The sequence below is a fragment of the Streptopelia decaocto genome, assembly GCF_964273445.1.
Source record: "Streptopelia decaocto genome assembly, chromosome: 7".
Lineage (NCBI taxonomy): Eukaryota > Metazoa > Chordata > Aves > Columbiformes > Columbidae > Streptopelia > Streptopelia decaocto.
In genome coordinates this window covers 57,130,291-57,144,773 of record NC_138661.1, presented here as the reverse complement: position 1 = coordinate 57,144,773, position 14,483 = coordinate 57,130,291, and the positions used below count along the sequence as shown (strand labels likewise).

The 14,483-nt window shown below is 41.3% G+C and overlaps 2 protein-coding genes across 2 annotated transcripts; both read left to right on the top strand.

Annotated features, from left to right (window-relative positions):
* Positions 1-6: 6 nt before the first annotated feature.
* Positions 7-4,817, top strand: ASCL3 (achaete-scute family bHLH transcription factor 3). Its single transcript, XM_082057491.1, has one exon. The coding sequence runs from the start codon at positions 3,957-3,959 to the stop codon at positions 4,482-4,484; it is 528 nt and encodes a 175-aa protein (XP_081913617.1). The 5' UTR covers positions 7-3,956; the 3' UTR covers positions 4,485-4,817.
* A 2,679-nt stretch (positions 4,818-7,496) lies between these two features.
* LOC309442908 (uncharacterized protein C11orf16 homolog) lies at positions 7,497-14,026 on the top strand (the record flags this gene model as incomplete). Its single annotated transcript, XM_082059241.1, has 6 exons — positions 7,497-7,639; positions 8,446-8,605; positions 9,786-10,014; positions 10,787-11,449; positions 11,861-12,053; positions 13,795-14,026. The coding sequence occupies 6 exons, from the start codon at positions 7,497-7,499 to the stop codon at positions 14,024-14,026; spliced, it is 1,620 nt and encodes a 539-aa protein (XP_081915367.1).
* Positions 14,027-14,483: the final 457 nt, after the last annotated feature.

The window sequence follows — 14,483 nt, the reverse complement described above, 5'->3', positions numbered from 1 at the left end:
CACCAAATTGCTAATTGCAAAAAGTCTTTAATCCCTGACTCAAATTTAGCTATGCCTATGTTGTTACTTTATTGTCCTATACAGTTTTCTGTTCCAGTGTGGAAGGAAATGCTAGATGGGACAGTACTGTATGTTGCTGGGGGGGCAGAGAAGCATGGGAAATAAACTGTACCTGTACACATAGCTCTTCCACATCACAAACATAGTCATCCCATAACATTTGCACATGACTACAGCTCTTTCGCAGACACAGTTTTTCTAAGGACTGACAAGCTCTGAGTTCATCTGGAAGGAATTAAAATTGATGGCTAATTGGTGGAAGCACAGGATTCTTTCTTTAAAATAAAAAAAGGCGACACAAGGTGCATTGACAGGACAAAGAAATCCAGATTTGGGTTCGGTTGGGTGTTCAACATCCTACCCTGGTGAGTCAATAACCAGTTATGACTCTGATGTTCCTAAGGTCCCCTAAACAAAAATAATGTGACTTGCTTGTTGCAGGCATGCCTGTCTACCAGTTTCAGTAGATGTTCCACCTCCTGGCTGCCTTTCTGATGAGGTCTGATCTGACGTGGGTGGGAGGATGCAGAATACGGCATCATTGTGGCCCCACACCAGGGCAGCAGAAGCAGGATGGTTTCTCTGATGGCTGACAGTCCCAAGATGACAAGACATGGGACTGTGTAGCTCTTTTGGTAGTAGTTCAATCATTTCTAATCTTACAGTGTCTTCTGAAAGCTTTAAGCTGAACTGGTTTGGTTTTGGATTTTTTGTATGGTTTTACTTTGATTGATAGAAGGGCCAAATAGTGAGATAGTCTAGGGTGTCAAGGTAATCCTGTAAAATGTAGGGGTTTTGAAGCTAGATGTCATATTTCCTTGCATGTGTACAATCAGACAGCTATATACTGATATACGAAACATCTATATGCCTATATATATTTGATTATACACACTGATTGCTCCATACCGTGTTTCTAAGTTCAAGTAAAACTTTAAAACGTTTGTCTTGCTACTGATTGCTCGCTGTTTTCAAATTTTGTTTTGTCTACCCCTACCAGTGCTTTCTTAGAGACCTTCTATCTGGTGTTTTATTTCTTAGCACTAAGGGAATTTCCCAAAATTACAGGTATAATGAAGATTAAATCTGAGGGTATTAAGCTAACTCTTACCTTAAGCTTACTCTTAAGCTACCCTTACCTCTAATCTGGAGACAAATGCATCACAAATTCCTTCTAAATAAATGCTGATTTTCTGTGTTTAAAATGGAAGCTATGAAAAATAGTTTGCTTATGCCTTGATGGTAAATGTTTAACTAAATTCTAGCTGATTGTTTATATTGTTTGATATTTAGACATGAAAGGACAAAATGCCAATAAATGAAAATACTGCTTTAGTAAACTGTAACAGAATACACACAGGAAGTAAACAAAGTACCTTCTTGATTACTTTTTCAGGTCGTCTAGTTGTGTTCAATACAGTTTTAAAATTTCTTTCCCTTTATTCAAGTTTTGTTGCCATCATAGCTGTGGTGTGGGTGGAAAAGCCAAACCAGAAATGAGCAGATCTGACTGTAAGCTGCTTTGCATGTTGTCAATTGACTATAAATTGCAGCAGTCGTTGACTCAGCGGAACAAGCTACATAATTCAGGTAAGAGACTTGCGTATTGCTGTATCGAGCAACAGATCTTCGCTGAATATTAATATTTTTGTAAATCACTTATGCCAGCTATTCGGTAACAGTGCTTCCGTAGTTTTTAAATGAATCTTGTTTAATATGGTCTCTTATTAAATAATGTGTAAGAAAAATGGAACTTTTAACTTTTTTTAATATCATTCAGATATTTTCAGGTATTATTCATCAGTCTTAAAATAGCACATCTTCTTTCCTTGGATTTTACTTTCATCTGAAGATTGGTGAGTCTCTAGTCTAAAAGGAAAATGAACCTAACACTTGCATTTCGCACTTTGTGCAGATAGTGAGGCAGCAGATAATTGTTTTGTGTAATGCTATTATGCAGCAGAAGAGTCAGTACTAAGCAATAAATACTACAAGTATTCCTTCTTGAGGGGTTGTGGTGGTTTTCATTTCTTGCTCTATAGTGTTGTTTTGTTATAAAGTGTTTTTTGCTATGTAACAGACTTTTTTCCTCAGACAATGTTTTAAGTTTTTGCAGTAGATAGTTTTTAGACAATAACCCAACCTGTGGAAGCAGAAAAGAGAAAGATGATTGTCCACTAGTTTCATTTTATAAAGAGTGTATATATTCACCTCTGATCTTCTGCATGTATATTAATGTAAAATAGATGTGTTCATGCTTTCAGCCTACGTACAGAAGTATCAATTTAAGACACATGTGACTCTCTTCTGTCTAGCAGCATGCTGTAAATGAATTATTATTAGGATTTTTGTTGTGAGACCTATTTGCATTAGAAAAAGAGATGACACTGAATACAGAGGCTTTTTGATAGGATGTCATGTGAGGAAAGGTCTGTACTGAGTAAAAATTCTCTCTGTATTAAATGTGGCAGGTATGAAATCAGAAAATGTTAAAATATGTTCTTATAAAGGATTAAGAGGATCCCATTTGTGCTATGGAACCATGGTCTGAACATTGGAAGCTTTGCAAGGTTTTTGTGAGTATGTAATCTAGATGTTTCTAGTAACCTAGTGTAATGTTCAGGTGTAGTTCCCATTTTTAAGGGTGTACTATAACCTCAGTGTGTTAGACAGCAATGGGTGGGTGTGGAAGTGGATGGTAAGAGTGGTTTTGGGTGGATTCTTTGTAGGCGAGTATTGCTTGCAATCTGTGAGGATGGTTCACAGTAATTCTTTAAAAATTAATTATTTAATATTTATTTTCAATTAGCTATTAGGTGATGATCGTTACAGTTATGCTACTCTTTAGCTGTTTGAATAATGATACTGGGAAGGCATTATAATGTGGCTTCCTATAAAACACTGCAAGATTAACTTTCTAATAAAAGCATAAGGTTGATTTGAGTAGTTGCACCTGCTATAATGTGGCTCTGAAGAGAGGGTGTGTGGTTTTAGTAGGCCAGTCTTAGTTTCTAGCAGTGCATCAACCACTATGTGCAGTCCCTTCTTAGTAAAATAATTTATAATTGGAAAAATATTATGAGGACATGCATTTTTTTTCTTTGAATAAATTGATTCTTTCATAATCTTCTATCGGTAGTATTGTATTTGTTTCATATCTGTGTTAAATATGCAGATGAATGCAGAAGCAGTATGAGGGCTCAAGGAGATGTCAAGTTAAGCAGAAATTAATCCTCTCAGTGTTTTGTGAAACTTTTGATGTAGAATGGATTTAATACTTGACAGGCATAAAATTAATATTGAGATCCATTCCCTGCACAAGTTTTCTATCTAATTAAGATAGTGTAGTGAATGAGACATCAAATTAATAGAGAGAAAAAGTAATTTGTCTTTGAAGGCTTTTTGGTACGAACAGGGAGCCTGTTACTGGAACAGTAGGTTGAATTTTTTTCAGTGAGGAGAAGGAGGTAGAGAGATTGCCTCGGATGTTGACCTGCTTTTTGTTGTCTGTAGAGGTGTACATTTTGGAGGATTCAGAGCAAACTATACCTATGTGGGGTACATAAAGGTAGATAATTTCTAAAGCTGAGGTGAAAGGAGGCTGCTGTTTCTTTTAGTAAACTTTAGTGGTTTTATTTTCATAAAATCTATCATCTTTTTTTTTTAATCAGTGTTGCTGACTTACACCTTCTTTCATTTTCAAATGGGACATTGTCTGCTCTATGTAACAATCTTGCAAGACTATTCTGAAATGTCAGAAATGCATTAGAAGTTTCTCCTGGAAAATGCCAGTAGTGCCAAGTGTTGCTAAGTCCAGGTGAGTTTTTTCTCCTGTTCAGTATAGCTTGGTAAAACTATTATGTGATTACGCATTTCCAGGTTAAAAGCAGAGCCCGATGGATGGCAGAAGCTGCTGTGACCTCATGAGCAAGTTGTCTGTCTGTGCTGAGACTCAGTGCGTACAACTGGCCAGACCTTTCTGTGCTGACCCGGTGGTCACGTTGCACACGTACCCAGAGACACCAAACCAGGTCACTTGCCCTGAAGATTTGTCGTTCCTTCCTTTCGTGTCTGAGCATCTCGTCGCAGAGAACTTCTACAGTGAGCCCTGCAGCTTTCCCTACCAAATGTCCCATTCTAATTACCACAGAAGTGAGTGCTCCTATGGGCCAGCTTTCATCAGAAAGAGGAATGAGAGGGAAAGACAGAGGGTGAAATGTGTCAACGAAGGCTACGCTAAGCTGCGGCATCACCTGCCAAAGGAATATGTGGAGAAGCGGCTCAGCAAAGTAGAGACGCTCCGTGCTGCAATAAAATACATTAGCTACCTACAGTCTGTTCTGTACAGTGATTCTGTGGTGGCAGAAAAAAATGTCCTGGAGCCAAACCAAATGCCTAAAGCATTTAATAAAACCAGTTTTTGAAGATGATCTAAACTGTTCCAAACTAAGCAAAAGGTATCCTGTCTGGGCACCTGGTAGCCACTGTATTATTAGTGACATGCACGTTCCTGGCACATCTTAGGATCAGGTCATAGCACACGTCAGTATCAGCCCACAGAAAAGAATTTTGATTTTGCACATAGTAACTATGCTTAGATATAAAAAAGGTAACCGAGGAAACTGCATCTAAATGGCTTAAGTCAGTTAATTCATGGAAATTGAAAAACACTTATAAAATTGTCACCAAACCAAAAATGTAATACCTATGTGTGTGAAGTAACTGTATACATCATCACAGCCTGCGTGCTTTAAAATAAATGCTTTCCTCTGATGGGACCGAGATTCCTCTCATTTTCTGTAATTTTACTAGTTTACTCTCAAAAGATTTTTGCTCTAATTGCTGGTGTTTCTCTTAAAAGATTAAGGGTTCCCAGGAATGTTGTTAGATGCCAACAGAAAGGATAACTTAGTTAAAAAAGGGGAAAATAGAAAGGGCAGGGGAGCAGCTCTTTGGAGCATGGTTTCTGAACACAGGAAGAGCAAAATGTCTGGCAAGTGCTGTTCCATCCTTTTCTTATTAATGAATATTTGTTTAAATCCCAGTAGAAACTACCAACTGAGCCTAATTTCTATTGAAAATTGGATTCTTCAGCTGTCAGTGACCTTAAATATTACTAGAACTGCTCACAAATTCCAAGTATAAAGAAGGTGGGCAAGATCTTGGCCTTGGGGAAAAAGAAAAAATCCTGCAACAGAACTTTTTTGGGACTTTCCCTGCTGATGGTTGAGGTCTGGGATGGTCTTCCCCGACCTCTGTTCCTCTGTACTATTGATGGTTTCGGCTAAGTGGTATAGGAGAGATTTATGTGAAGATAGTGAAGAGAGTTTAGCTTATGACTGGCAAAATGTTCTTAACATTTGCTGTATGTAAGGGAATTGTATTATTGATATTAATCAATTCTGCTGACAGCAGGGGAGCGGGTTGTCTGTGGGTGCAGCTGAATATACAGAAAATGGTTACAGACTTCCTAAGTGCTGTATCCTTGTCCCTAATTGCAATCATCCTGTTGTTTTTATAGCAGTGAATTGAAAAATGCCTACCAAATGCAATTAAGTATTCCTCGCTCACCCCCCCACCAAAAAAAAAGTTAACATTTGTTAAGGAGAAAATGGAGATGAGGGGTCACAGCCAGATTTCTGCACTGTATTCTGGCAATTCTTTGGTGTGCACTTCGCAGGAAGAGGGTAGAATTAATCCTTCCCCTTTATTGTGGAAAGTTTGTAAAGTGATTTGACCTCAGTTTGTCTTGGCTTCAACCTCTACGTCCACATTTCAAACCAATATATTTGTCACACTCTGGTGGCGGGCACTTTTTTTCTAAATCTGAGCTGTAACTTTGTGTGATGCTATTTTCTGCCCTGCGATAGTAGGCAGAAAGCCTAGAGGACACTGTGCCCTCTTACAATCCCTTCTCTGCCCCTGTGGTCTTTCAGTGCAATGTCTAGACCAAGGGGGAGCTGAAAATTGCGCGGATGTGTGGCAGATAAATGGTCCTCTCTGTAGTCACCCTCCGCTGGTTGTGAACTGGTGAGGTCAGGGTGTCCCGTCCTGGTAGCAGCGCCGGTGACAACCTCCTTAGCAACGAGGAAACACTGGCACAAACGGCTCCGGCGGGCAAGATTTCTGCCTTGGGACTAAATCCAAATCGACCAGACGTAGTGTGGTCGATCGCCGGTAAGTTTGAAATGCTGCTGTGTCCAAGTACTTGGAGTTATCCAGAGAAAAATAAAATCTCATAAGGTGTTGCTGCCTTTGTGAGTGCCCTGTTTTATACGGAAATAGCGAACCTGGCTCTCAGCGGTGACAGCACCGAATAGATGTAAAATGGGGCTTAATGTAGAAGTGATAGTTGGTTTTCTTTGTGAAGTATTACTGATTCTGGCTTGTTTTGGTGTATAATAAAGGAGTTTGAGTGGCTGTGAAACGAGTGAATGTATTGTGTTAATTTGCTGACTTAAAGATGTGTTTTGCAGCAGTTAACCTGCTCTTGTTTGGTGTGCTAGTTTTCTGCAACTACATATATCTGCGAGTCCTCATAAAATGGACTATCAGATCATATCTCTTATCGAAGAGACAAAATAACATTTAAACATAATATGAGACCTTAATTGTAAAGTAAATTATGCACTTAAAATTTATATGTTGTTGAGTTTCCTTGCACATTTTACCCTAAACATGCTAAACATTTCTAAGCAATATTAAAAAAAAAAAAAAGTGGAAGCTTGTATATGAAATCTTGTCAGATTCCCAGAGATAGCATCACGTCATCAATCTTACTGTGACAGCCTCTGAATAGTTATCACTTGTCAAATCTGAGCATGTCGTTCTTTCTTATGACAAGCCATAATCCTACTGTTATAAAACATGACAGGACAGCTGAAAGATCAAAATATTTCCTCTTAATACATCACTATAAATAAAACAAGTAACAGGCAACTGTAATCTAATGTCACATTCGAAAATTGTCACATTTGCTCAGCTTGTCAACAGCAGCTGTAGTTTCTGTTGCAGCTTGTAAAACAGGGAAGATTTGGCTGGGACTGTGTACGAAAAAGCTTTAGAGGAGAGCGTAGGTATAAGAAAAGAAGGCTGGATGTTAGAGAGGGAAACAAAAGTTGGAGGGAAGTGAAAGCTCCTGCTTTCCTGGGGATTTTCACAGCATTTCTAGTTTCCTTGGCTATTTCTGTCCCTCTATGAGGTTGGGATTTGAGTGACTGAAGATCACTGAAGTCAGTGATATGGATTTATCTGACCAAATGCCAGTCTGTATATTTTGAATTCACTCTTTTAAAAATAAAAGTAAACAATAAAAGCTACTGAGTTCTTGAGATACACTGGAAAGCATTTGTTTGTGTTGGAAAATGCCAGTACGTTGTCTCTTTCCAACTACCAGCAGATCACGACCGGTTCCTGCAGGTAGCTGCTTTTGCAAGATGTCTCATTCGACTCCGGATCACAGGTTCTGCAGCGCAATTCCAGCTCTGGACAAGTTCTCGTGCTCCAGTCTCAGCCCCTGCTGCAGGAGCTCTTTTGTGGTGCATCCCCCCTGGATCGCCGAGGCCCGAGCTGCCCAAAGGTAAAACCAAGTTCATGTTTGAGTCTGTGATTTGTTCTTTTTCATGATATCTAATAGGATAAAACAGGCTAGAATGTGTCAGATTAATAAATTAGCAGCATGAACATCATCTGAGCTTTTTCCTCCCCTGCACTGGCAGTTTTTTAGATGGTATTAACTACAGTGATTTGCTACCCTGGAGATTATGAAAAGCAAAGCCTGAGTAAACCTCCTATCAAAGAAACATTCATTTAATATTATTTTGATAGATAAAAGCATCTTGCATTAGCAGCCATCTTCTGTGAAATGTTCCTAATACTTTGTGACAGGGGATTATTTTTCCTGTTTTGAACTTGAACCTGTCATATACCAGCAGTTTCGTTGTTTACTTTTCTGCTTTTCAGTTGTTCCCTGAATGCCCAATGTAAACCATCAGCCACAGCGCTCTTGAACGCACCTACGCTGTGCTGGTGATGGATCCTTTCTCTGTCCTGGCCTCAAGGGTTGCATTGGCTTTCCATGTAAGCGGCAATGGATCCAGTGCAAGTGATGCTGGCCCAGGATTCCAGCGTGTTCCTGGTTCATTTCCTCTAAACCCCAAACTAAAGAAATCTGGGTAACAACAGACATTGATTTATTTTTCTTTTTCCCCAAAGCAAGTAACGGTTCCAGCAATAGCAAGTTTCCTGTTTATTCCCACATGCCTTGGCCTGTGGGAGTGCTACAAAATGAGGTGGAATGATCCAGTTCTTAAATTTTACGAGATTTTTTTTCATGACGTGCAGAAGCTGTTTCTCTCAGTGCTGACCCATTTTCTTTTCTTCAAGGTGCCAATGGCTTAGCTGCTGCCTCCCCTCCCCTGGCCCCGCATGGGAAAGGCTGAGCACATCGGGGAGATCAGTGGGCTTAGACAGCAATGTCCCCGTGCTGGTGAGAGGGGAACAAGATGGATTTTATTATCGTGGTACAGTAAAAGAGGAGACAGAGGTGAGAGACGGTTGCTGCGTGGTAGTCATGGGGATGTGTAGGGTGTCTGGTTCACCAGCAGTCCTCACACCACCTGAGTGCTGTGCAGCAGTTTTGATTTCAGCTGGGGCATGAGCCGGAGAACAGGTCACCAGGACAGCTGCTGGTCATGATTTTGTTGACTTTTTTAAAGCTCTCTATGTGCCTGATTCTAGGCTGTCCTCACCTCCTGCTGCCTTGCACGCCGGGTGAGCCTTTTGCCTCAGGCACCAATAAACTGGTGACGATCAGACCCTTGCTGTGCTCAGCCCGCTTTACTGAGTCCATTCCTAGGAGTGGACAGGCGTGTTTCTGGGGATCCTCATCTCGTGCAGGAGACGGCTACCTCCCAAACTCCCAGTTCCTGGTGAAAGTGGTGGTGTTTGCACCTTGCAAGAGCAGCTCCTCCGCTTCTGCCAGCGCTGGGCACTGAGCCAGGCTCGGGCAGCACCAGTGGTGTTGTGAGCAATGTGCCGGCCGCTGTTGTGTGTACACACAACACCATCAACAGCACAGGGAAAGCGTTAGTGTTTTATATACACACTTTCACCTTGGTCAGCTATGGACCAATGGCTCAGTGTCTTTTCAGAAATGTTAGTGAAAGCTTTAATTCATTAGCTTGTTAGCACTTCAAACTTAACAGAAAAAAGAGTCCATTATTGCTTGAGAACAGGGAAGTGACTGCTTTCATTGTTGATGGAAAGCCTCTTGACAGGCCTGAATTTAAAGAAAATAAAAATTCCCAGCAACCCACAACCCCCCCAAGAAGCCATGAGTTAACATCATATGTAATGAGAAAAGACTTGGGCATGACTGAAGAGCAGGTCTGAACAGCTTTAGTGTCATTTGTTACCTGGTGCACACAGTGTAGTTTGTGAAATCCATTTGCACACTGTCTGTATCTTTTACTTTCGGGGAAGAAAATACAGGTGCCAGCAGCAGTGAATCTGTACATATGCTTCACATGGCCTGCTTTTTGGTGAGCCTCTCAGGGTATTTTCTGGCTGTCTTGATGCCAGATTGACACCACAAGCTATTAGTTATTGTTCAGGCTCAGCTGGTGTTTTCACCTAGCCACAGAATGGCCTTCTGGTGAAGGTTATGTGACCTGATGCATTACAGACTGTTTTCAAGCAAAACTATTATTTTGTTCCTGGTACAGAGTGACAGAGGCATGTTCCTGGTAGAATTTGCCAAACCACCTGTGTCACGTGGAAGGCATCCAGTGTGTGTGCAAAAACCAGGAAAGGATGACATCGTGGAATACGTGAAGGGGATGAAGCACTCCTTGCTCCCTGGAGACAAAGTGCTGGCACCCTGGGAGCCAGATATGGCCAGATACGGCCCAGGAACTGTCCTTACAGGAATTGAGACAAGGGACCCTTTACGAGGTAAGAAAGGTGCTGCCCTCTTCTTCCTCACTTTGATTGGGAACATGAGTGAGACTGTCAGGATAAACTCTTGTGGTGGTGCTACTGCCAGAGGAATACTGTGCACAGACTATAGTTCAGCCTTGCTTAAAGCTTGCAGGAGCTGATGGGACTTCCTGATCAATATCTGCAAGTAACCTCACCAGTCTGACCCTAAGGAAGTTGCCATCCATAAAAATGTCATCTTCTGTGTCCACTGATGTGCCCATCTGCTTCGACAAGGCTGTGTCTGGCATGTGCAGGATGGTGGCTTTTTCCTGAGGGGTCCAAGTGAGGCAGCTCTCAGGAAGCACATATCTGTGCTTGAATGCTCATATTTGTACTGAATGGTACATCTGGGGGTGATTTTATCACCCAAGCATAGGAGATTTCAACAGCCCATTCATTTTTCCCATGTCTGACAGTCAAGCTCCACTGACATTAAAATACTGTTCTCAAAGAAGTACTGCTAACTTTGGCAGTAACAACAAAAGTTACTCAGTCAATGTTTTCTTGTTCATCTGATGACAAATTGGGAGGAAAGATGCTGCCAAGCCTGTTGTCACACCAACGGTGCCCTAGCTGCACATTCCACCCTCCATGACATGATGGTGAGGTGTTACAGAGAGGGGTCATAGCTGGTTCTACTGCTTGACCGGAGCAGAAAGTGCAATAAGCTGCAAATCCTGATCTGTATGTGTGTGCTGCCCAGGGAGACCAGCTGCTTATGGCTGTTTACCTTTTCTCTTAACAGCCTCAGAAGATGAAGAAATTACCGTCCAGTTCTGGAATGACAAGAAAGTGAAGCTCCCACGTGGTGTGGCTCTGTGGATCCCTCCTAGCCTGTGGGAGAGGGTTATAGAGATGATCCACATGCCCTTCACCAGCAGGATGAAGCCTGGAGACAGTCTGGACACTAACTCTTGTATTTTTTCCCGCAGTCTTAAACCAGCCCTGGCTCCTGTTTGTGCTGTACATCCCCTTGCCAAGCACTGCTTGCCCTGCTCACCCTGCTGGCCACGTTTCCCCTGTCTCTGTGATGGTGTATGCTGTTTGTCAGCCCATGTAAGGTGCCTCTGCTGCTGCCATCCCCATTTTGGTGCCTGGTGGCCTCTTCCATCCAGGTCTCTGCTCTTTCAGAGCAAAACTGAAGAGACAGAGTCCAGCAGTGAGCACTCTCCACACCTTCTAGAACTGGGAGGTCCAAAACAAGAAGAACCAGCAGCTGTGGCAGCATCTCCCCCATCTTCTGATTCAGAGTGGGATCTGGAGCCCTTCCCCACTAAAAGTGCTGTGGTGGACAGTGCTGTTAACAGTGGCTCTGGTTGTCTTGAGAAGCCCAGGCTAAAGGGTTCTGCAAGACCAGAGGATAAATACTGGAGACGGGGCCACTACAAGTCCCATCTCAGTAATTCAGGTACTTTTTAACTATTTGCATAGGGAAGCAGCAGCCAGAGGGAAATAATGAAGTGTGTTCTGGGTCCCCTTCATCTGGGAAGTCACTTAGCCTGGGATACAGCCTCTCATACAATATTTCCTTCTCCCCAACATTTCTGCTGCCTCTCCTTGCATGCCAGCTCTTCTTTTGGCAACTCATCCAATGGAAAACTGCCAGAACAATGAATTTCATGTTCCCCATCATTTTGCTATGCTTTTTATGATGTTAACATCTTCATTAACCTTCGTAGCTAGTCCATGCAGAATAAATTGCCTGACGATTCCCTTCAGGCTTCAAGTGCATTTTCCTCTGGTCTGAAATGAATGTTTCTCCATTTCAGTTCTGGTTTCACTCTTCCTAAGGCTTAGATACAATTTTACTCCTTCCCAGGACCTGGTACTCGCAGCAGCACTTGTAGAAAGGACAAGTCGGAATCCAAAGCTGTCTCTGTTGTGGACATGTCCCATGTTACCCCGACTAATCAGCGGGCGATGTTTGAAACCCTTGAGCAGTCTCCCGGAGGGCAACTCACAGTGAAAGAAATCCCGGGACACCAAGATTGTAAGCCATCATTGGGGGCAAGGTAATGTGTATCAATATTGTATTTAATTACGCACACGATTTGTTCGAATGGAAGAATGGTTATGGTCTTGTGGCTGGCTAGAAAAATATGTTGTTCCTAACTTAACTACTTACTAGAAAAATATGTTGTTCCTAACTTAACTACCTGATAAAGCCATCCACCAATTTTGTGATAGGAAGGGAACTTCTTCACTAACTAAAACAAAATCTCAAAACCTTAAGAAAGGGCTGAAGCTACTTGATAAAATGGAAAAGATTATGCCAGTAACTGTGTCAGCATTCAACAATGCAGGTTTCAATTCAGAAACCTGCCAAATGCCTGTTGACATCAACCCAATCAAGTCCTGTGGGAGTAGGGACCTGCAAGAGTAGCCCTGGAAATGGACAGCTCTGACTGTCAGCAGCAATGAAACAGAGGAAGATTCCATCTGGAAAGATGTTGTGCTCTGCCAGTCACACTCTGATAGTCATGATCTTTGTCTCTGAACAGCAGAAGTAGATATTTTTAATTGTATTTACTGAGTATCTTCTCTTACTCCCCTACAAGAAGCAAGCAGTTTAAACAGCAGATCCTTCTCCTGAAGCCAGGGGATATAGGGTAAGCAAACTATGTCACAGCTAGGAGCAAGGATGACACCTTGATTTTTAGGCTTGTTTTCTGTCGGCTATGGTCCCCTCTTGCTTTAGAAAAAAAATGAAAAAAAAAAATCAAGCCATGAATGCCAAACAAAGAAAGCACGAGGAAGGGGGAGATGAAAGAGAAGGGCAGGATGGACAGAAACACTGCTCTGCACAAGAGCACCAGGGGTACAATTCATAAGTTATATATTGGAAATCAAATATTAGATCTTCTCTACCTTCATACTCCTGCTACTGCGGCTGACTGCAAAGTAAAACTTAGAATGTGCTAAACTTGCTCGATCTTCTTTAGGAGAAGATTAATCTGTTAGTGACATGTCAGTGAACAGAGAATGTACCAGAATATATCTTGTATTCTCACAATTAGATACATTGATTTTAAGCAGATACCTACCAACTTATTAACTGTGTGGTTCCTACTTTATTATTTAAATAGTCATAATTGCACACCTTTGTAATTGATTTCTTAGGATTTTTTTAGGCCAGAATGGAGCTCCAGGCAGACGTGCTCTATGTTAACAAGTGTCACAGCTGTGCATTGAAATTACATGCTTTGCCTTTTGTTGAAACTAAAAAGAGACCAGAATGGCATTATTCTAGCCCCAAACCGGCAGCATGAATTATGGTAGTGGACACGATGTGATCATAGAGTATAATGACAAACTTCTATTGCTATAAAATAGCACTTGGTGTTTTTAAATCCAGAAGATAGATTGCTACTCCTTGAGAGAGCTGAAGAAGTGTTATCATATAATACAGACTGCATCCAAAGTAAGCTGAAACAAGCAAGTGAAGCCAGACAGCAGGCTTCCCAGGGATGCTCCCTGTGGGGGGCTCATGTTCCCCCACTGTAGTCACCAAAAATCCTTCTAACTTCTAAAGGAGCAAAGTTTGGTGAAAGCCTAACCACTGCTGAAAATCCTGTGGTCTTACTGTATGCTTCTGCATTTCAGCAGTAGAGTTAGTACTGGCACAGAAATGATACATTATTAAAGCTACCTGAGGCACAGGTACCTATCTCTTAGCCAGAAAAGAAGCAGTTACAAAGACACTGTTGCTTTTTTTAGATTAGACTTCCAAGGGATTTCTTTTCTGCCCTTCAGGAAGAAGGTTTTACAGTATCAAAAAACCAAAGATATAAAATGGCAAGAAAGAAAACAGTCAGATGATAAACGTAAAGCCACCTGCATAGAAGATTACAAAGTTGACAATACATACCATGTTAGAAGAGGACAGACAGAAAAAAACAGCAAAGAGCTCACATGCAACAAAGCAGAGAGAGATATGATCAATGAGAATTCAATAAATGTACAACTGATGAAGTTCAGGAGCTGAAAATCAGGTAAACTGCTTATAATATAACAGCATTACATTTATTAAACAAATCAAGTTCTAATTTAGGTACCATCTCTGTAGAAAATATTTATGGATGACTGTATAATAACTGAAAAAGTCTATTTCTACCCAAATAAAATTTCAGCATCCTCATTCTCTATTCCAAGGTGTTCTATTAAGTTTATTATTTGGAGTTGACTTTACAATTATGGAGAGATCAGCTAAACTGGTAGGAACACTAAAAGCCTGAACAGATGCAGAACAAGGGTCTAATAAACCTCAGTTTGCCTCCAGTTCTCTGGAGTCAGCCAGAGAAATTCAGTGTAGCGATTTATTTTTGTAGAATGCCAGAAGGAACTGAGAAACAATACAAGCTGACAGCTGAACGTACTTTTTCAGAATTAAAGCAAAAAAGAAAGTAGCCAGAGGGTAAAAGACCTGCTACTGTAGATACAGA

Coding starts and splice junctions, on each gene's coding strand:
- ASCL3 (XM_082057491.1), top strand. CDS start 3,957: ATGGATGGCAGAAGCTGCTGTGACCTCATGAGCAAGTTGTCTGTCTGT.